Source organism: Nerophis ophidion, linkage group LG10 (genome assembly GCF_033978795.1).
Source record: "Nerophis ophidion isolate RoL-2023_Sa linkage group LG10, RoL_Noph_v1.0, whole genome shotgun sequence".
Lineage (NCBI taxonomy): Eukaryota > Metazoa > Chordata > Actinopteri > Syngnathiformes > Syngnathidae > Nerophis > Nerophis ophidion.
Genome location: NC_084620.1, coordinates 37,838,266 through 37,859,628, shown reverse-complemented (window position 1 = coordinate 37,859,628; position 21,363 = coordinate 37,838,266). Strand labels below are relative to the sequence as shown.

The 21,363-nt window shown below is 37.9% G+C and overlaps 1 protein-coding gene across 16 annotated transcripts in view; it reads right to left on the bottom strand.

The window, feature by feature from the left end:
* mark2b (MAP/microtubule affinity-regulating kinase 2b) overlaps positions 1-21,363 on the bottom strand; it is a 91,821-nt gene that overhangs the window by 33,517 nt on the left and 36,941 nt on the right. For all 16 annotated transcript variants that reach the window (XM_061913666.1, XM_061913667.1, XM_061913653.1 and 13 more), the window contains exon 2: positions 177-344. In XM_061913666.1, coding sequence (XP_061769650.1) covers positions 177-344 — 168 coding nt within the window. The remainder of the gene's footprint in view (positions 1-176; positions 345-21,363) is intronic.

Sequence of the window (21,363 nt, the reverse complement as noted above, 5' to 3'; positions counted from 1 at the left end):
CCAGGTACCGGCAATTTGTACCTTTGTGTTCGAATATGAAAAGTATCCTTGTCTAATTTCCATGCATAAGTGACTGAAAGTTAAATGGCAGTAAGTCTACATAATACTAATAAACCTGGGAAAAAAACCTGCAAAGTTCAACTCAATGCCAGACTGAATGTAGAACACATGCTTACCTCTTTGCCAGTGAGGACATGCCGGGCCAGTTTGACCTTTGCGAAGTTGCCCTTGCCGATGGTCTTCAGCAACCGGTAGTTGCCAATATGTGGCTGGTCATCCGATGTAGTGGTCGAGATGGAGTTCCTACATCGCGACATGCTGGAACGCCCAGACACCTTGGAGTCCTAATGAGTCAGAGAAAGAAAGAAAGAAATAAGAGAATGGTGAGAAATCAGTAGTATTTATTTGGGAATAACAATGCTACAGTTTGACACCGTAGGATATTGAAAAATGCCTGTAAAAATATAATTTAATCTGGAGTATATTCCCCAAAAAATAGGTATGGTGAAATGCAGGCCTTCCAACCTTAAACACCTTGATTTTACGTATTCTATCATATTTCATCATCTGTGGAAATTGTACTTCTACAATGTGCCACAGGCCAATAAAAACAAATGTTTTTATATGTCTTGCAGAAGAGAAGCAAGCCGACACCTCGACACTGGAGCATAATTCCAGTTTCAGAGACTAAACTTGGAACTGAAACAGGCAAAATGAAACAAAATGCATACATGGAGAGCAATGAAGCATACAGTTGAATACAGGGGTTAAAATGTATGCAAAGTAAGAAAAAAGCTACATGATAACAGGTCTGGCAAATATATTTTAACACTGATTTTCCCATGTATCAAATACACAGGTGAAACAAAAAAATTAAATGTGTGTGTGTGAATGCGTGCTAAATTTAAAGACAGAATATTATGATTGACATAATTTGCAGAATCATATAATCCTACTTAGCACTACATTTGACTGTGCACTGGGTTGAACTTTGCACTGTATTTTACCTCACGTGCACACAAAAGAAACAAGCAAGAGCACGTTAACAAGCCCACACCTATCTTATGCACACAAACGCAAGCACATGAGCAGCATGGAGTGAGGCACAAATCACACTTTGACCTCTGGAAGATTTAGCAATGAGCAAGAAGAGACAAAGTAGAATCTTTAGGCACCACACGATTCGATTCGATTTTTGATGGTAACGACTCTATTCGGAATCGATTCTTGATTTAAAAACGATTTGCGAGTCAAAATCAATCCCTTTGAATAACATTGGGTGCTAGTTCTACGATGAACTAAATTTTTTCATAAAATAAAAAAACAGTTTTGATAAATTTCTATATTACTTAAAAGAAAACTGGTTTTGTTTAATAAAATTACATCGAAACATTTAATAAAGTTAAATACAAAGAAGGCAACAAGAGAAGTATTCCGCACTTTTCTTTTCTAAATTAAATCTGTACAGCAATTATAGGCATCAACATTAACTGAATGTGATGCGTGAGTGGCTGGACAGGACAGGTTTTATATATATATATATATATATATATATATATATATATTTATACATATACATATACATATACATATATACACGTTTTCTTTTTTATTATTCATTAAGAATAGTATCAAAACAAAAATCACAATTAATTTGAAAAACTATATATTTGGTTCTTCTTAGCACTAACTAGTTATTTTTAATTCATGCAATTATCTTGAAACAAATTATAGGCTCAGTGTTGTGAATAAGCCACAGACCACAATTAAGATGTTCCTCCCGAGAGTGACCGCACTTTTAGGCCCTGAGATATAGGGAGAACCATGATTACTTCATTGTGTTTCCCACTCAAAATAGAAATGTCTGTCTCTTCATGCTTGGACCCCTCATCTTTCCACATGGCCCCATGCTGACTGTACAGACCTGCACAAAACAAAATAGGAATGCTTCATCTTAAACGCAAGTGGGATTAAAATCAAAGAGCAGTAGCATCCATCTAGGAGCTGAGCAGGGGCCTTATGTGGTCTTGTGAGGGTGGAGGGGGCGAGCAAAGGATTTTTATTTTTGGATTATGAGGGTGTGGGAGTGTGACACAGACAATGTCATGGACAGTTTGGACAATATTATAACACAAGGGGTATGCACTTTTAAGACTAATTTCAAACAGTCCTAATTTGTCAAATAATTGAATAGTAAAAACCAGCAATGGCCACCTCACCTGTGTCATCACATGGGTGTATACAAAAAACTACGAACCAGAAGTATAGTAGATCATCGCCTATTTGCAGTTCAGTACTCACCTACCCGAATATTTAAGGACTTTTTTTTTCTATTTTAAAGTGTAAATTATTCATTTGATGTGAATTTCAAATAGAAAAAGGTTTCATAGTGTGATCTGCAAGAGTATGAATCCAGCAGAGGGTGCTGTCTCAAGAGTCAATTTATTCAACATTTTCAGCTGGAAGAGGCTTTGACAGAAGGGATGTTGACTAACTGAGCATTTATTAAGTACATCAATGTATATTGTTGGCCGATAATTGTTACTTCACACAATTGAATTTAAAATACTATGCTATAAAAACTGAGTCTAGTGACGCACTAAATGTTTGCCCACCAAATATTTTCGACGACTATAGCCCAAAGCTGCATTTTTGAAAGACTTATCACAGAAACAACACTGCCAAAAACTAAATTCTGTGATAACATAAGCAGGAAGCAAACACTTGTCTGGAATGGCAGCAACAATGTCTGTAGTAGGCATGGGGCGGTATACCTCGGCATCAAAAGTGGACTTAATTGCATTTACAGTATTTGGTTTTTTAACAAACAAAATATTCAAGTGTTACTTAAGTTGCAGGTTTAGCAACAGTGGCATATTTTTTTTCAAAGGTTGTGATACTGTCAGAATCTCAAACCAGCCCATGCCTAGTCGGCGGCGTGGACGTACTTCAATATATCCAAAAAAGACCCACGGATTTGAAAATGTGGAAATAAAATCAAAGACAATCTCCACATTAAGTTTATTCACCTGAAATCCAAACATTGTGAACAGAAAAGGAAAATATGTTGACTGTCTGTTTTAGTATTTGGCCTGTACATTATCAATTTTATTGTATATTGTTGTACAGTAATACAGGTAGTAAATAAATAGTTTCAATAATTGTTTTAGTCTTTCTGCAATTCGTGCAATTACAATGCCCTGTTTTTAGTGAAGTAAGTACACAGTCATTGCCATAAATTCAATGGTAATAATAAATGCCATAACCACTTCTTTAAGGGCAGCTTGGCTTGGTTGGTTGAGCAGCCATGGCAGCAGCTTGAGGGTTCAATGTTCGATCCCCGCTTGCGCCATCCTGATCATTGCCGTTGTGTACTTGGGCAAGACACTTTACCCACCTTCTGCAAGTGCTACATTGAAACGGGTTTAAAGATGCAGATAGTGGGTTTCACTATGTAAAGCGTTTTGAGTCTATAAAGAAAAGCTCTATATAAATATACTTCCCTTCAATGTTTCGCGTTTCGGCCAAAACTTTTCATTTCAGCGCATCCGCTGTAAAAATAGGGCTTTAGGGCTCCATTCTTCACATTTGTCCTCCCTTTGCAAGGGGTCTAATGTACTATGTACATTATGGACATAATGTCAGCAACAGATACAAAATGAGGAAGTGGAACTATTAATGAATGGCAGTTAAACTCAAATATCTACAAAATATGTGTGTTTTATATAGAGTACAAGCACAACTATTTTAGGTGGATGTAAGCAACAGGAAGTCTAAACCATTGTACATTGTCAAGTCCTCCACTCTTTAGTCGTCCTCCTATCCTCTTTCATGAAGGGACTATTTTTGTAGAGCCATTCTTCCTTCATTCTTGGGCAGCTGGAGGTAATGCAAAACCTCTGCCAGACGCAATCCATATCCTCACACGTTGTGATTTATACATTATATTATTATAGTCATCACTATATAGATGTGTTGGATAACAATGTGACTTAACATACAGTATCATTTTCTCATTAAGTCTTAAGTTACTCATTTAGTATACATTGCTGGTAAAAGGTTTGAGGCACTGCTTGTGGATCTACTTAGTGGTTAGAGTGTCAGCCCTGAGATCCGTAGGTTGTGAGTTCAAACCCTGGCCGAGTCATACCAAAGACTATAAAAATGGAACACATTACCTACCTGCCTGGCACTCAGCATTAAGGGTTGGAATTGGGAGTTAACTCACCAAAAATTATTCTCGGGCGGGGCCACAGCTGCTGCCCACTGCTCCCCTCACCTCCCAGGGAGTGATCAAGGGTGATGGGTCAAATGCAGAGAATAATTTCGCCACACCTAGTGTGTGTGTGACAATCATTGGTACTTTAACTTTTGTGTTTTACTACAGCCTCAGCATCATAACTGACCTTTACTGATGAAACCAAGTCAAAAGCCATTGAGACACTAAGGGCCACAAACACATGTGTCCTTTGTGTCCCATAAACTACATACATGTATATCAGGGGTCGGCAACCTTTACCACCAAAAGAGCCATTTTTACCCGTTTTACAAAATAAAGAAAACAATGGGAGCCACAAAACTCTTTTGAAGTTTAAAATGAAATAACATTGCATACAGAGTATTTTTTTTTGCTTTGTGCTATGTATTAACCAGGGGTCTCAGATTCGCGGCCCGCACCTCAATATGAAAATGTAACGTTAGTGCGGCCCGCAAGTTTTAAATTAATGCCTTTTGACAGCATCACACTTGCCAACCCTCCCAAACTTTTCGGGAGACTCCCGAATTTCAGAGAAACTAATCTAGCGAATGTTTGCTGATTTTAGCCCTTCAACAGCAATATGGGCGTGCTATGAAGGCGCTGGCTTTACCGCCCTCTACAAATGTCTAGCACAGCCCAGCCACAAACGATATGTGGCTTCCATAGTCACACTTGGACGACTGCAACGCATACTTGTTCAACAGATACAGGTTACACTGAGAGTTGTGATATAAACAGCTTTAACACTCTTACTAATATGCGCCACACTGTAAACCCACACCAAACAAGAATGACAAACACATTTCTGGAGAACATCCTCACTGTAACACAACAGAACAAATACCCAAAATCCCATGCATCCCTAACTCTTCCGGGCTACATTATACACCCCTGCTAGCACCAAATCTCCCCCACACCCCTCCGTGCGTCGGTTGAGGAGGGCGGGGTAAGAGGGGGCGGGTTTTCGTGCTAGCGGGGGTGTATAATGTAGCCCGGAAGAGTTAGGGATGCATGGGATTCTGGGTATTTGTTCTGTTGTGTTTATGTTGTGTTACACTGCGGATGTTCTACCGAAATGTGTTTGTCATTCTTGTTTGGTGTGGGTTCACAGTGTGGCGCATATTAGTAAGAGATTTAAAGTTGTTTATAGCACAACACTCAGTGTAACATGTATGGCTGTTGACTAGCTATGCCTTGCAGCCACTGTCGTGTATTAACAGAGGCAGCATACTACATGTGACCGGCTGGCACGCAGATAGCATTGTGTAAAAGCGGGCACGGTGACAATTCTAAGACGACTGTAAATGCTTTACCATCAGGGCACACCCTCTGTATTATCGACCAGGGGAAAATCGGAGAATGATGGCCCTGGGTGATTTCTGAGGGATATATTTAACTCCGGAAATCTCTCGGGACAATCGGGGGGATCGGAAATTATGCAGCTGAACCACATTACAGTGATCAAAGAGCCGCATGCGGCTCCGGAGCCGCGGGTTGCCGACCCAGGATGTATATATTATGATTATAATACTTCCTATTTTTTTCAAGCCGATACCATTTTGCTTCTCAAGACCAATACGATAACCGATCTATTTCTTTTCATTTAGATCAGGGGTGTCCAAAGTGTCACTTAAAAGTCCATGTTTTAACTATTGGAATAATTTCTATTGTTTAAAAAACATTCAGCTGGCTGCATTGCAGTGTTTAATATGTTTTATTATGCCCAGGTTGCCCAGTTAACTGCTATGTTATGCTGTTTTGCAGGACCCAAGTCACGTGACTTCAAACTTGACACCTCATTGGCTGGTTCTGAGACTTGATCGATTGCTTCAACCTTATTTTACCGGAAGTGAATGCTGCTTTTTGTGAGTGCTGCTTTTTGAAGCGGCAAATTTTGAGACACTGAATTTTTTCAGCACAGAATTTTTCACACAGATTTTTTTTACACTGAATATTTTCACAATTAATTTTCACACACTGAATTGTAAAACACTGATTTTTTTTTCAATTAAATTGAATTAAATATCATGTTGAAAAAATTCAGTTCACAAATTTCTAAACGCAAAGATTCAGTGTCAAAAAAATGCTTCCGTATTAAAACACAAATGAAACTCCATATATCTAAATAATTGATTTCAAATTTCCGGGAGTCACCCAGATCCCAAATGCACAACAGCCTGTACCAGTAAATAAGAAAAGTTGTTTGTGCATGATATGGCCGCTTTATATCACCTGACACATGGAAGTCATTTGGGTAATGTTTAGTATTTCAGTCACATAATAAGTCAATCACATTCTGTCAATTTCCCCAATTCACCGCACTTCATTATAGATTTCATTTTTATTGCTTGATTCTAAGATTTCCCATACAATTCAGTGAACGCGGAAATCACAGGGGATAGGGGTACAATTACGCCTCCATGAATCAGTAGACATTGTCTTTATTTCAATCTCTAAGTCTATTTTACCCGCAAACATAGATGCAAAAAATATGTATGTCGGAAGTACAATCGGTGGCTATGGGTGGTTTGCTGGCCAACATAGGCCATTGTCTTCAGCTAGCTGTTAATCCAGCACAATAATTTCCATGATGAAAGAGCACATCGCTGTGGCCTCAGGGTCATCAGCAGCCTTTTTACCCTGTTCGGACACAGTGGTGCTATCAATGACCTGGACCTGTCTCTGTGCCTGGCTTTAGGCAGTTTCTCCGGCAGCGCAGGCATCTTCAATGGTTTTGCTGGCGTTTTAGTTAGATGGTAAAGTTTGATGCTTGGCATTTTCTTCCTTCTTAGCTGTGTTTGCAGGGCATTTAGTGCAAGTGGCGGCTGGGATGTCTTCCTCTGAAGTAATAGAGAAGTCCTGCACGACCAACATCTGTTTACACTCTCAGCTCTCGTGAGCTTAGGGAAAAGTTTCAACCTTCCACGACGGAAAAGCGATTGATTTCTTCACCTTAACCCACCGAGCACCAGAGTACGGATAATTTTGCCTCATTGAAATTTTTTGTTGCGGTTATCGAAGCTATTTTTTTAAATGTTTCGAATGTATTGGTGGGATGTCATAACTCTGAATATAGGACCATACACAGATACTACCTATGGTTGCAATGCAAATACACCACATATACAAACCCCGTTTCCATATGAGTTGGGAAATTGTGTTAGATGTAAATATAAACGGAATACAATGATTTGTAAATCCTTTTTAACCCATATTCAGTTGAATGCACTACAGAGACAAGATGTTTGATGTTCAAACTCGTAAACAATTTTTCTTTTAAAATAATAATTAACGGAAACTTAGAATTTCATGGCTGCAACATTTGCCAAAGAAGTTGGGAAAGGGCATGTTCACCACTGTGTTACATCACATTTTATTTTAAAAACACTCAATAAACGTTTGGGAACTGAGGAAACTAATTGTTGAAGCTTTGAAAGTGGAATTCTTTTCTCATTCTTGTTTTATGTAGAGCTTTAGTTGTTCAACAGTTCGGGGTCTCCGCTGTCGTATTTTACGCTTCATAATGCACCACACATTTTCGATTGGAGACAGGCCTGGACTGCAGGCGGGCCAGGAAAGTACCCGCACTCTTTTACTACAAAACCACGCTGTTGTAACACGTGGCTTGACATTGTCTTACTGAAATAAGCAGGGGCGTCCATGATAACGTTGCTTGGATGACAACATATGTTGCTCCAAAACCTGTATGGACCATTCAGCATTAATGGTGCCTTCACAGATGTGTAAGTTACCCATGCCTTGGGCACTAATACACCTCCATACCATCACAGATGCTGGCTTTTGAACTTTGCGCCTATAACAAACCGGATAGTTATTTTCCTCTTTGTTACGTAGGACACCACGTCCACAGTTTCCAAATATAATTTGAAATGTGGACTCGTCAGACCACAGAACACTTTTCCACTTTGCATCAGTCCATCTTAGATGAGCTCAGGCCCAGAGAAGCCAGCGGCGTTCCTTGGTGTTGTTGATAAATGGGTTTTGCTTTGCATAGTAGAGTTTTAACTTGCACTAACAGATGTAGCGACCAACTGTAGTTACTGACAGTGGTTTAATGAAGTGTTCCTGAGCCCATGTGGTGATATCATTTACACACTGATGTCGGTTTTTGATGCAGTACCACCTGAGGGATCAAAGGTCCGTAATATCTTCGCTTACGTGCAGTGATTTCTCCAGATTCTCTGAACCTTTTGATGATTTTACGGACCTTAGATGGTAAAATCCCTAAATTCCTTGCAATAGTTCATTGAGAAATGTTGTGGACAAAGGGGTGTACCTCGCCCCATCCTTGTTTGTGAATTACTTAGCATTTCATGGAAGCTGCTTTTATACCCAATCATGGCACCCGCCTGTTCCCAGTTAGCCTGCACACCTGTGGGATGTTCCAAATAAGTGTTTGATGAGCAATTCTCAACTTTATCAGTATTTATTGCCACCTTCCCCAACTTCTTTGTCACATGTTGCTGGCATCAAATTCTAAAGTTAATGATTATTTGCAAAAAAAAAAAAATGTTTATTGTTTTATTTTATTGTTTTAAATATTTTTTATATTGTAAGACTGTAAGATTTATTTAAATGAAAAGTGCGCAACAAATGAAAACAATTAATACTATTGATCATTTCTGGCGGACTTTGTGTCCTACGCTGTTCAACGGTCCTTGAACGCACCATAAAAACACCTGTCTTTTTTCACTCTACATAAAGAACAATCACTCTGAGACACAGTATCATTATTATCTCAATATTTTTTTTAAATTGTGCTCAAAATGTTCTAAAACTTTTTAAACTAAAATCTTTTAACCGAGTTGTTTTAAAAAAAACAACTCATTCAAAATGTATGTATGTACCTCAAGTAGAAAATGTAATGTGCATATGAAAGCATTACAAACTAAGTAATATCGCAAAAACAAATTGCATAAATAAAAAATTAAATGTCAAAATTGAGCAGGATGACACCAAATTGGGCATAAGACGTAGCTACCTTTTTTGTCCATATTGCTAAACATAGTGATTATGTAGGATATCCAGTTTTACACTTAGGGCTGGGCGATTGTGGACAAAATAATATTATGTTTATAAATATAGAAATCAACATTATTAATCAACATTTTTTATTATGTTAGGTAAAACAGTGTTGGGGTGTGAAAGCAATTCCATCTTTTAATTTGTAATATCTAATAAAAAGGCTATAGATAAATGCTATCAATATATTTATAAGACAAATATTTGTGTTTATGTTCATTAATAGTATCAACGAGTCAGCCTTTTCTCATTACGTGATGCCTTCATCACTATTTTAAAATTTTGAGAGAGAGTTATTCTTTAAGTTATGTACATTGACATACTAATGTACGTATGTACATGTACATGCTGCATCGGGCCAGATATGTTAGGAGTTTGCTCAGAAATATTTTGTATAGGAATTAACTATACACCATAAAATATTAACACAATACTATGTCACATGAATCGTTTCTAAAGTAATTACTTTGTGAAATGAAAAGAAAACCACAAGTAATGTAAAACAAATCATGGTGTTTACTTTTTGATGTGAATAGAAAACACAAAGCAGTTTGGCTAATGAAGATAAAGTCTAATAAACAAGCAAAGTTCTTCAACAACACAATGTGGTTCAATGCAACAATTTGGCCAACAAAAAGCAGCAGTGATACCTCTCACATCTAATACAATCTTTGTTGATCACTGACAACATAGCCTGCGTTCAAGTCGATGAGATTACTAAACATTTTAGCTATAATTGACAAAGTTAGCAGTTAAATAAAGGACGAGTGAACATCTCAGTCAACAAACTAAAGACTTAATAAAAAAAGTTGTGGCAACATTCCCGACACATCGCTTGCTGCATGGTAACTAAGTCCCAGCAGCTGACGGAAGAACGCAATGTTGCACATTCAAAATGAAACTGTACAATCAAATATTTTCCTCCTCCAAGATATACTTTTAGTGTGAAACAAATGTGCCCTTCTCCAATACTGTCCACACTTGTCATCATCTGATAACAGCAGTGCTCTCTTAAACGCACGCCGAGACTCCACCGACGTAGAGGCAAGTGAAACGAAGCAATCGGATCCATTTACTGGGAGAGAACATCTCCAGGGCAAAGTTTTCGAGCAAAGTCCACGCAGTTATTGCAATTTTATCTCAAGTCTAACTGCGATAGTGCACATGCACCGGTGCTGCGTCACATTTGTTTCCAGTAAGTAGGCAGTGTTGCCTAAAATCTATTAATATATGACAGGTTTTCGGTAATTAAAACTTTAAACAGTATAACTAACCGTCTGGAATTTTAAAGCGGTTTATCATTATATTGTATACCGTTGCATACCTAATAACACAATATTATTAGCTCACTAAAGATGAAATTGAAATATAAAATGCAGTAGTTAACTTCCTTTTACACTGGTGTGACAGTAGCCATGTTTACATGGACACAAATAATACATTACAATCAAAAACCTGAATGAATAAAAACATGTAAATATTCTTATCAGACCACACCCAGAATTTGCTTTCGATTGAAACAGGTAGGTTATACCAATTTCTTTTATTCTGATTGGTGCACGAGTAAACGCTGAGAGTAGGGGTGTAACGGTACACAAAAATGTTGGTTCAGTACGTACCTCGGTTCAGAGGTCACGGTTCGGTTCATTTCCGGTACAGTAAGAAAACAACAAAATATACATTTTTGGATTATTTATTTAACAAATTTGCTCAATCTTCCACCAAAAATAATTTTCTTAGTGGAATATTTGATGTGAAGTAATCGGAAATTTGGATAGGTCAATAATTCATGATAACATTGATTTTGATTCAATATTATGTTTTGAGCAATGACAATTTGAAAGAAAAAAAACAGCTTTGTTTTATTAGTCAACGTTGCAACTTTTTCTAAATTACATTTAGCCTTTAAGCTTTTTTATTTCACTTTTGTTTATGTTTTTGTTTATTTTAATGGTATTTTTAGAATGTGCCATAGGCCTTTAAAACATTAGCTGTGGGCCGCAAATGGCCTCCGGGGCACACTTTTGACAGCCCTGCTATAGATAATAAAAAATAAAATTTGATAAATCTATGGGTAAAAAGCAGAGCCTGGCGACGCATGCGCGTTTATCATAACTCTCTCGCTCTCTCTGTCTATACCCCTCCCTCAAAAATGTTGCTGCGTGCAGCAATTTTGTTGTTTTTTTTAACCCCTTCTTAACCCTGAACGTACATTGAAAATACACACAACCATAACTCAAAAAGCCGGACATTAGAGGCATTTAAGAAACTCCACCTGAACAGCTCCGCAAAGAGGACATATCCGGTGAAAAGAGGAGGTATGGTCAGTCTATCATAGCCCAGTCGTTGCTAGCATGCCGTGTGTTGTTGTTTTTTTGATTGATTGAAACTTTTATTAGTAGATTGCACAGTACAGTACATATTCCGTCCAATCGACCACTAAATGGTAACACCCCAATAAGTTTTTCAACTTGTTTAAGTCGGGGTCCACGTAAATCAATTCATGGTGCCTCGGTGTGCATTGTTTACACAACGTGCGGCGCTACTTTATATGTCCGTGTCGTTCGGTACACCTCCGAACCGAAACGGTCCAATACAAATACACGTACCGTTACACCCCTAGCTGAGAGTAAAACCTTTTTTCTCATGGACATGCCTTTGAACCATCTCTAGCTAGATAAACCTGCATACACTCATCACAAAAATAAAAAAGTTTGAATACACATCTTAAAATATATCTCCACCAACTGTCCATCAGTCAGCTAAAGACATGGGATCTGTATGTTTGATCATATTGTTTTACTTCAGCAAACTCGCTAACCTAGCATTATGTTAAAGTGTGACTGTAGCTCATTTAGCCATGCTAGTGTTACTAATGTCCTCCTTTCCCATTTCCTAATATTACTTCGTTGAATGTAATAATTATAACAAAATAAACTGGACAAGTGGAGAATTAAATTGTACAGTGGTACTTCTGCTTAGCTCATAACCACTAAATCACAAACACTCTTTTGTCAAACAAATGTTCGCCATTGAAGATCAATTGATATTTTGAGATTAAAAAAAACAAAATTTTAACATGTAACATGCCTTTTGAAAATATAAACAAACTTTTAGATAATACATTTGGAATTTAAAACAATGCCATGGACTATACTACAAATAACCACAGTAGTTTCATTAAGTATAGTAATGTAATGATAATAAAGGTGTACAGCATGTACCTGGAAAAGCAGACCTCCACAACATCGTCTGAGAGCTACTTCTATGTCAAACACACCATCAGCAGCTTTGCCATATCCATACGAATTATATACCTGCTGTTTAGAAATTATTTTGGCTGGCATTACTGTATCGCCTTTATCGACTCCTTCCGTTTCAGTAGTGTGCAAGTAAGAGCTGTACGATTTTGTCAAAAACTAATTGCTATTGTTGTCTCCAAAATTGCGATTCGATTTGCAATTTTTATATTTTATATATAAAACTGCGAAAATAACAAGTTACTTCTAGACTGTCAATCAACATATCTTTGTTTCAAGATGCCACATTTGAAATAATTTCTATAAAAAATATTTGGCTTCATGTGGACGGATTCCGAGCTCTTGTCAAGATAACACTCTTAAAATTAAGAAATAATTGAAAAAAACTAGAGTGTTTATAATGTCATCTAATCATAGCATATAAAAATAATAATGCAAGTAACCATTTGAAAGAATAAAAACTTGTATTTAGGTTGATTGGCAACACTAAATTGTCCCTAGTGTGTGAATGTGAGTGTGAATGTGTTCTGTTTATCTGTGTTGGCCCTGCGATGAGGTGGCGACTTGTCCAGGGTGTACGCCGCCTTCTGCCCGAATGCAGCTGAGATAGGCTCCAGCATCCCCCCTCGACTTTGAACGGGACAAGAGGTAGAAAATGGATGGATGGAAAAACTTGAATTTCTCATTACAGCAGAATGGCTTACCATTGCACTGTAATTGAAAGGTAATAAACTTTATCCTAAATAAATAAATACAAATAAAATGAACTGTCATTTCTGTAAGCAAAAATGTAACTGAACACCAACGAAGAAGCGCCCACCGCCGGAAGTGTTAGTATAGCCGAGCCTATGTAGCCGAGCGAGTCAGTCAAGCATGGATAGCGGGCGTCGGCGGTCGAAAGTGTGGCTTTATTTTACTAAAAAAAATTAAATATCGGTGAAATGTAACACGTGCGACAGGACTGTTTTGTGCTTAGGAGGGTGCATGTCGAACATGATGAAGCACCTCCGAGTTCATGGAGTACAAACAAATGCGTGTCCCGTCTTCGACGCGCTGCACCGACCATCCTCCTCTGCCCCTTCCTCTGGCTCTGGCTCCGGCTCCGACGCCCAGCCTGGCACCTCGGTGACTGCACTGCAGTCCGAATCCGGTAAGTAAAACAAAAAATATGCAATAAATAATGTGTTTTGCGCCAACGTTGAGGCAGCTAACAAATTAGCCCGCGTATTTTTTCAAAGACAATTTACAACCTGCTAGCCAGGCTCCGCCATGTGCTCAGCGTACTCCGTTCACCGTAGCGGCAATGGGGAAGATGTCGGTGCCACAGACGGAAGAGTGCCACAGAAAGGTCACTGCACACACAGTCAAAAGACTGCATCCCTTTTCTGAGGTGGAATCTCCAACATTTGGGTTAGTTAAGCAATAACGTTAAAGCTAAGCTAATTGATACTGGGCTAAACAGTAACAGCAACATTACATATTTGTTTATGTTTGCAGTGATATGGTGAAAACTCTCAACCCAAAATACATACCACCTTCCAGAGACTACCTGTCAAACACATTGATCCCGGCATGGTACAAGAAGAATCGGAATCGAGAATTGTCAGGAATCGGAATCGAAACAAAGACTCGGAATCGGAATCGTTCAAATTCAAACGATACCCAACCCTACTTACTCTGCATGGCAACATCTCCATTCGGTGCCACACGCCCACACCATCAAAATGCCGATGCAAACATTTCCAGATCAACACCGTATGAAAAAAAAGTCAACAACAGAATTGAATAACGTCCATAATAACCTACCACATAGCGAAGGACGAACACTATTTGATTTCCTATTATGCAGCTCATTTTTATTTGACAGTTAAAATGTCTCTGACAATCTTGCACTTTCTGTTTTAGAAATGACATGAATATTTGTGCCATTACTTAATAACAGTTTAATAATTAAAGTTTTGGTCAATTGACTTAGTTGTGATTTCCTTCTCTGCATGAACGTTTAAAATGAGGATATATTAATGCAGTATGAACAAGAATGTTTTAATGTAGACACATAAAATCATCATACTGCTGTGATTATATGCATCAAGTGTTCATTTATGGCCAAGGCAAAATATCGAGATATATATCGTGTATCACAATATGGCATAAAAATATCGAGATATTAAAAAAAAAGGCCATATCGCCCAGCCCTACTATAACCCTCATTTGTGTATTTAAACTCCTACTCCTCAGTGATAGTAGCACTCTGTTTGATTCGGACTGTTGAGAAGAAAAATTCAGCTTGTTCGCTTTGAAAATATCAAAAAGCTACGCTACTCCAAAAGATTGTATTTACTTTCAATGTCATGTGTTATTTGGCCTTTTGGTCTGGAATGCTAAGGGGTTAAACTGTTTAAATTCCATTGTCAAAGCAAGATTTTAAATAATAAATGACTGTTTGACCTCTGAAACGTAATTAGTATGATATGAGCCCTAGAAAGACGACACTGGTAGTTAAAATAGCATGTTGTAGCAATGGCAATTTGACGGCTAATTGAGTGACCCCTGCCCAAGTAGTTGAGTAGCAACAATTTTAAAATGACATGTGACATCAACAAGTTTAACCCTCTATCCATTTGCCAAACATATCATCCCACATTTCCATGGCAACTAACTACAGTAAAAGACATCACAGCAGGAGGAGAAACCAACACTCCTTAATGACGTCAAAGTCCTCCACAGGCAGGTAAACAGTGTGCTGTCACACCCACCTCCACTTAACTGGAAAGGCTTGTTTTACTCTACTTCTTTTTAGACAATCCAACACACACCCACAGCAAAAGCCTGGAGCAGCACCTATTTGTTCCGCGTATAGGAGGCTACTGGAGCTAACAGCGTAAACGCAGCTCATTCAATTAAAATGTTCCAGTCAAGTGAAACACAATCTGAGTGTGTATCTGTGTGAGAGTGCTGAGTGTGAGAGTAGGTAGTAGCTACTGGTTGCTGAGAACCAATATGAATATTAAAGGCTTGAGCGAGGTTGTGTGTTTTTGAGGCCGGTGCTCTGTTGCTAAGGGGCCCCGGCTAGCTTTGTCTCTCAGCTCTTCTGCCTAGCAACTGCTTGGTGAAGAAGGAGAGAGGCATAATTTATGGTTTCCTGGGCGTAGCGGCAAGATCTTGTTCATGTGAGCGCGCTTTAAATCTGCTTGCACGATGACTCATTCAACGGGAGCATGAGTGAGGAGGTGCCAAAAAAACAACTAAAAGGCCAATACATGTAACTGCCTCTCACACAAAAACACTTCAATGTTGTTAAAATTGGCTAACATTTTTAATTTAATGCCCATATGCGGCTGAGATAGGCTCCAGCAACCCCCGCGACCCCGAACGGGACAAGCGGTAGAAAAAATGGATGGATGGATGGATGTTTAATACATGTATTTCATTTAATGTAAATGCCCTCTAATCAGTGTTAATTTTGTTGACTAAAAATGTTTTTCTTAGTTATGGTCAACCACCTATTTTCCCTTGACTAAAACAGGTCTTGTTGTGAATTTACTTTTTGAGATTCTCTGCCATAAGGTTAATAAAAGTGGTGTCAAGACAACTTCAAGAATTCCTTATCCTTTATACTTTAGCAGACGAAATTTACTGTAATTTTCGTCAACCAAAATGTTGATGAATTTAGCAGGGATTTATACACTAGAATAAACTAGACTAAATTAACTTAGATGACTAAAATATGACTAAAACTAAATGACATTTTATTCGAAAGACAAATTATATTTAAAACTGCTGTCAAAATCAACACTGTTGACGTGAACTAAGATAAACATTTTTAGTCAACAAAATTGGCACTAGTGTTTGAATGTGAGTGTGAATGCTGTCTGTCTATCTGTGTTGGCCCTGCGATGATGTGGCGACTTGTCCAGGGTGTACCCCGCCTTCCGCCCGATTGTAGCTGAGATAGGCGCCAGCGCCCCCCGCGACCCAAAAAGGGAATAAGCTGTAGTAAATGGATGGATGAAAAATTAACACTGCCTACGATGTTAAAATGTGCCATAAACAGCTGCTTATGTCCCACCCTCTTCCTGCTCCTAGGTTGTAAACAACACTATGCTAATACACACGCATTGGTCAATACAAACGCTTTTCATTGACTACTTGTAGTTAGTCAGGCGTAAAAGCGTGAAGCACACACACTGTCTGCCAAAGCAATTTGTTATAAGCTACACAATATATCTAACGCTAGCAATTCCACAACATCTTTCTCAATGAGGTTGTTTGAGAATTAAGTAACATTAAAAGAACATGGAGGCAAATGGTGATTGCGCATCTGCTGTAACACACTGCAAATGAGGGTAAATGGCGTTATTTTTGTTGTCAGCATATGACAAACATTAGCCATCCTTGATAGTATAGATAACCAATATAAACAACAGAAATGAAAATTAATTTATTTGTGGTATCCAGGACTAGATAGTTCAGTCATCGTTTAGACATCAGCAACAATATAAGAGCTGTGTTTGGAAAAGCGAAATATTGTATTTGACTGCGGCATTTCAACAATACAGTGTTCTTTTGGCTTACGAGTGCCCCAGCTCAAATATTTTTGGGGATACAAGTTAATTGTTATGTACGGAGCACCCAAAGGGACATGGATGTTTGGCGAGATCTCGCCCAAAAAATTTTTCCTACGTCAGTGAACCAGAAGTAAAACAGACACAGCGATGGTGAACCGGATGGAGGGGCAGGAGGATGCAAGAGCATACCCATGTTCTGTGCTCTGTTGTGGGACCATAATACCATTTGATGTTTTCATATGTTAGGCCAATACTAAAATAGATATCAAAAAATTATCTTCCATAGATGATGGATAGGCTCCTCCATCGCTTTGTCTGTTTTACTTCCGGTTCAATGACATAGGAAAAAAAACTTTTGCGAGATCTCGCAAAACATTTTTTTGCCCTCCATGTCCCTTTAGAGGCTCTGTAGTTATGCTTCAGGTTGAAAGCAAATATTTGGGATACTAGCCTCTCCATTGCTAATTGGCGTAGCAAATGTCAAAATATACCTTGTAAGATCCGGCCAAAACATCCGGCATCTCATTAGATAACTCCTTGGCTAATTTTTATCAAGACATACATTCGTCTTTCCAATCACAGGTGTGAAGAAGGACAGTGTGAAGTTGAGTGCTGAGAGAAAGAAGCGGGGATATTCATTTAATTAAAGAAAAAAATAATCGAAAACCATCACAGAGCAGGTTGCCGACTTAGGTGCATCAATTGGCCATTTAACAGTACTTATAGAATAGAATAGAATAGAACAGAATAGAATAGAATAGAATAGATCTTTATTGTCATTGTACATTGTACAACAAAGTTGTAAGCCAAACTAATTTAGTGCAAATTCATAAGACATAAAAACATAAGAACATAGATAAATAAATAAAAATACATAAAAATACCAAGCACACAGCTCACATGCACAGTCAATATTGTCTTGTGTTCAGCGACACTAATGCTCTCAGGTAAAATAGTGTTCTTAAGTCTGTTAGTCCAGCATTTTATTATCTTGTATCTCCTGCCCGAGGGAAGCAGTTCAATACGTTTATGTCCAGGGTGAGATGGGTCCCTTATGAGGTTTTGGGCCTTTTTGAGGTACGTGACACTGTACAGTACAACGAGCGAGGGAAGAGAAGATAATACTAGAATAATGTCAATATTTAACTGACATTATTCTCTACATTTTATAAACGTTCTGTTATGTTCTGGCTGACTAACAGCCGTGTGAGTGAGTAGGGAGGGGCGATGGGAAAGTGTCAATGCCATTTCCCCATGCTGTTACTTAAAGGCCTACTGAAATGAGATTTTCTTATATAAACGGGGATAGCAGGTCCCTTCTATGTGTCATACTTGATAATTTCGCGATATTGCCATATTTTTGATGAAAGGATTTAGTAGAGAACATCCACGATAAAGTTCGCAATTTTTGGTCGCTAATAAAAAAGCCTTGCCTTTACCGGAAGTAGCAGACGATGTGCGCGAGACGTCACCGGTGTGACGGCTCCTCACATCCTCACATTGTTTATAATGTGAGCCAACAGCAGTAAGAGCAATTCGGACCGAGAAAGCGACGATTTCCTCATTAATTTGAGCGAGGATAAAAGATTTGTGGATGAGGAAAGTTTGAGTGAAGCACTTAAAAAAAAAAAAAAAAAAAAGGCGACGGCTCCAGGCGGCGGCATTGAGAGAGTTTCAGATGTAATTAGACACATTTACTAGGATAATTCTGGAAAATCCATTATCTGCTTATTGAGTTAATAGTATTTTAGCGAGATTATAAAGTCATACCTGAAAGTCGGATGGTTGCGGTGAACGCCAGTGTCTCTGAGAGAAGCCGAGGAACCAAGATCACAGCTGCCTTTTTGAGCTGCAGGATAAGGTCGCGTAATACACTCAAGTCTACGGTAAGAGACGACTTAATATCACAATTTTCCCATCCAAAAACTTGCTAGTTGACGTAGAGAAACATGTTTGCTTGACCGCTCTGTTAAAGCTTCACAACAAACAAAGAAACACCGGCTGTATTTCGGTGCTAAAGGCAGCTGCAATCCACCGCTTTCCACCAACAGCATTCTTATTTGACGTCTCTATTATTAATTGAACAAATTGCAAAAGATTCAGCAATACAGATGTCCAAAATACTGTGTAATTGCGCGATGAAAAGAGACCACTTTTAGCCGTAAGTGGTGTTGGGCAAATATGTCCCCTCCAACCAATAACGTCACAAACACGCGTCATCATACGCGTCATCATTCCGCGACTTTTTCAACAGGAAACTCAGCGGGAAATTAAAAATTGTAATTTAGTAAACTAAACCGCATTCTAAATATTAAATAATTGTAAATAAAAGTCAGCTTACAGTGGACCCAATGGGAGCTCCACTAACTCGCCAATAAAATAAAATAACCATTCAAAAAGTGTCAACAATACTCGTGACTTGAATACTAACCAAGTATAAGTGATATTGTTATTATAGGTGCTAACGCAGACCAACTATTTATAGCGACACTGTGGTCACTCCTGTGTCCCTATGTTTACATCATCGAGTGGTCTGCTGCTTTCTCACAAGTCGACTTGTAAGTTTATTTTAGATCATAAATCATGCATTTCACCTGAACAGAAAAAATCTGAGTAGGTTTTCCGACAAGTTGGTACACTTTGACAGCCATTTAGGACCCGAAAATGGCTAGAACGACACAAAAAGAGGCTTGGTCCCCCCTCGCCCACCCAACCCGTTTCTTCAAGAGGGTTATGAGACATTCTTCACCGAAATGCAGTCGGCATCCTAATGACAGCAGACCTTGCTCAGTAAGTGATGTTTTATTAGGCAGTGTGAAGAAATCAGTGAGAAGGGGGAAAAAAGAGCAAACGTTGTGATGTGTTTTTGAAATTACTAAAGCAGCGTCAATTTGACGCAAAAAAGGGCACAATAACGAACATGAACCACACGCACACAACCACACATTTAAAGACTAATAGGCACCAATGCAGATGTATTATAAGATTAAACATACAATATAATAATTAGCCAACAGTTTATTAAGTATTTAAAGATACAATTTTACACATTGAGTCTATTAGAGCAGTGGTTCTTAACCTTTTTTTCAGTAATGTACCCCTGTGAACATTTTTTTTAATTCAAGTACCCCCTAATCAGAGCAAAGCATTTTTGGTTGAAAAAAAAAAAGTAAAGAAGTAAAATACAGCACTATGTCATCAGTTTCTGATTTATTAAATTGTAGAACAGTGCAAAATATTGCTCATTTGTAGAGGTCTTTCTTGAACTATTTGGAAAAAAAGATATAAAAATAACTAAAAACTTGTTGAAAAATAAACAATTGATTCAATTATAAATAAAGATTTCTACACATAGAAGTAATCATCAACTGCAAGTGCCCTCTTTGGGGATTGTAATAAAGATCCATCTGGATTCATGAACTTAATTCTAAACATTTATTCACAAAAAAATACATCTTTAACATCAATATTTATGAAATATGAATGGAACACTGAATATTGCATTGTTGTACTTTTTTTCACAGTTTATGAACTTACATTGATATTTTGTTGAAGTATTATTCAATAAATATATTTATAAAGGATGTATGAATTGCTGCTATTTTTAGAATAGTTTTAAAAAAATCTCACGTACCCCTTGGCATACCTTCAAGTACCCCCAGGGGTACGCGTACCCCCATATGAGAACCACTGTATTAGAGTGCCACAACTGCCAAAAGTAATTTATAGTCAACATACCAGTGTGCAAGTTTTTAAACATCAGCACAAATTTCTTCCTTTCTTTTTGAGTAATTAGATTGTGTGTTTTATTGTATCTTTTTACATGAGCAAGGTTAATTGTGTTTTTTTGAGCAATTTGCCTTTCATTTTTTTTCAATGGATCACATTTTAACAGTAATTTAATTTTTTGTAACAACTGAATTATTATCACAGTTAAAGTGAAAATACATACTTATGAATGAATTAGTCATCTTTGTTGTTAGTAAGCACTAGAGGTGGGAATCTTTAGGCACCTGATGATTCGATTATGATTCAGGAGCTCCGATTTGATTAAAAATCGATTATTGATGCATCTTTAATTTATGTATGTTGATGTAGTTTTACATGTTTTTTTGTTTCACTAAGTATCAAATGCAACTTTTGAAAACAGGTCATTTGTAATAAGAAATAGTTCAATTAATTCCCATTACATTTATTAAATTAATAGAAATGTGTGGAAAAACTGGAACATAAG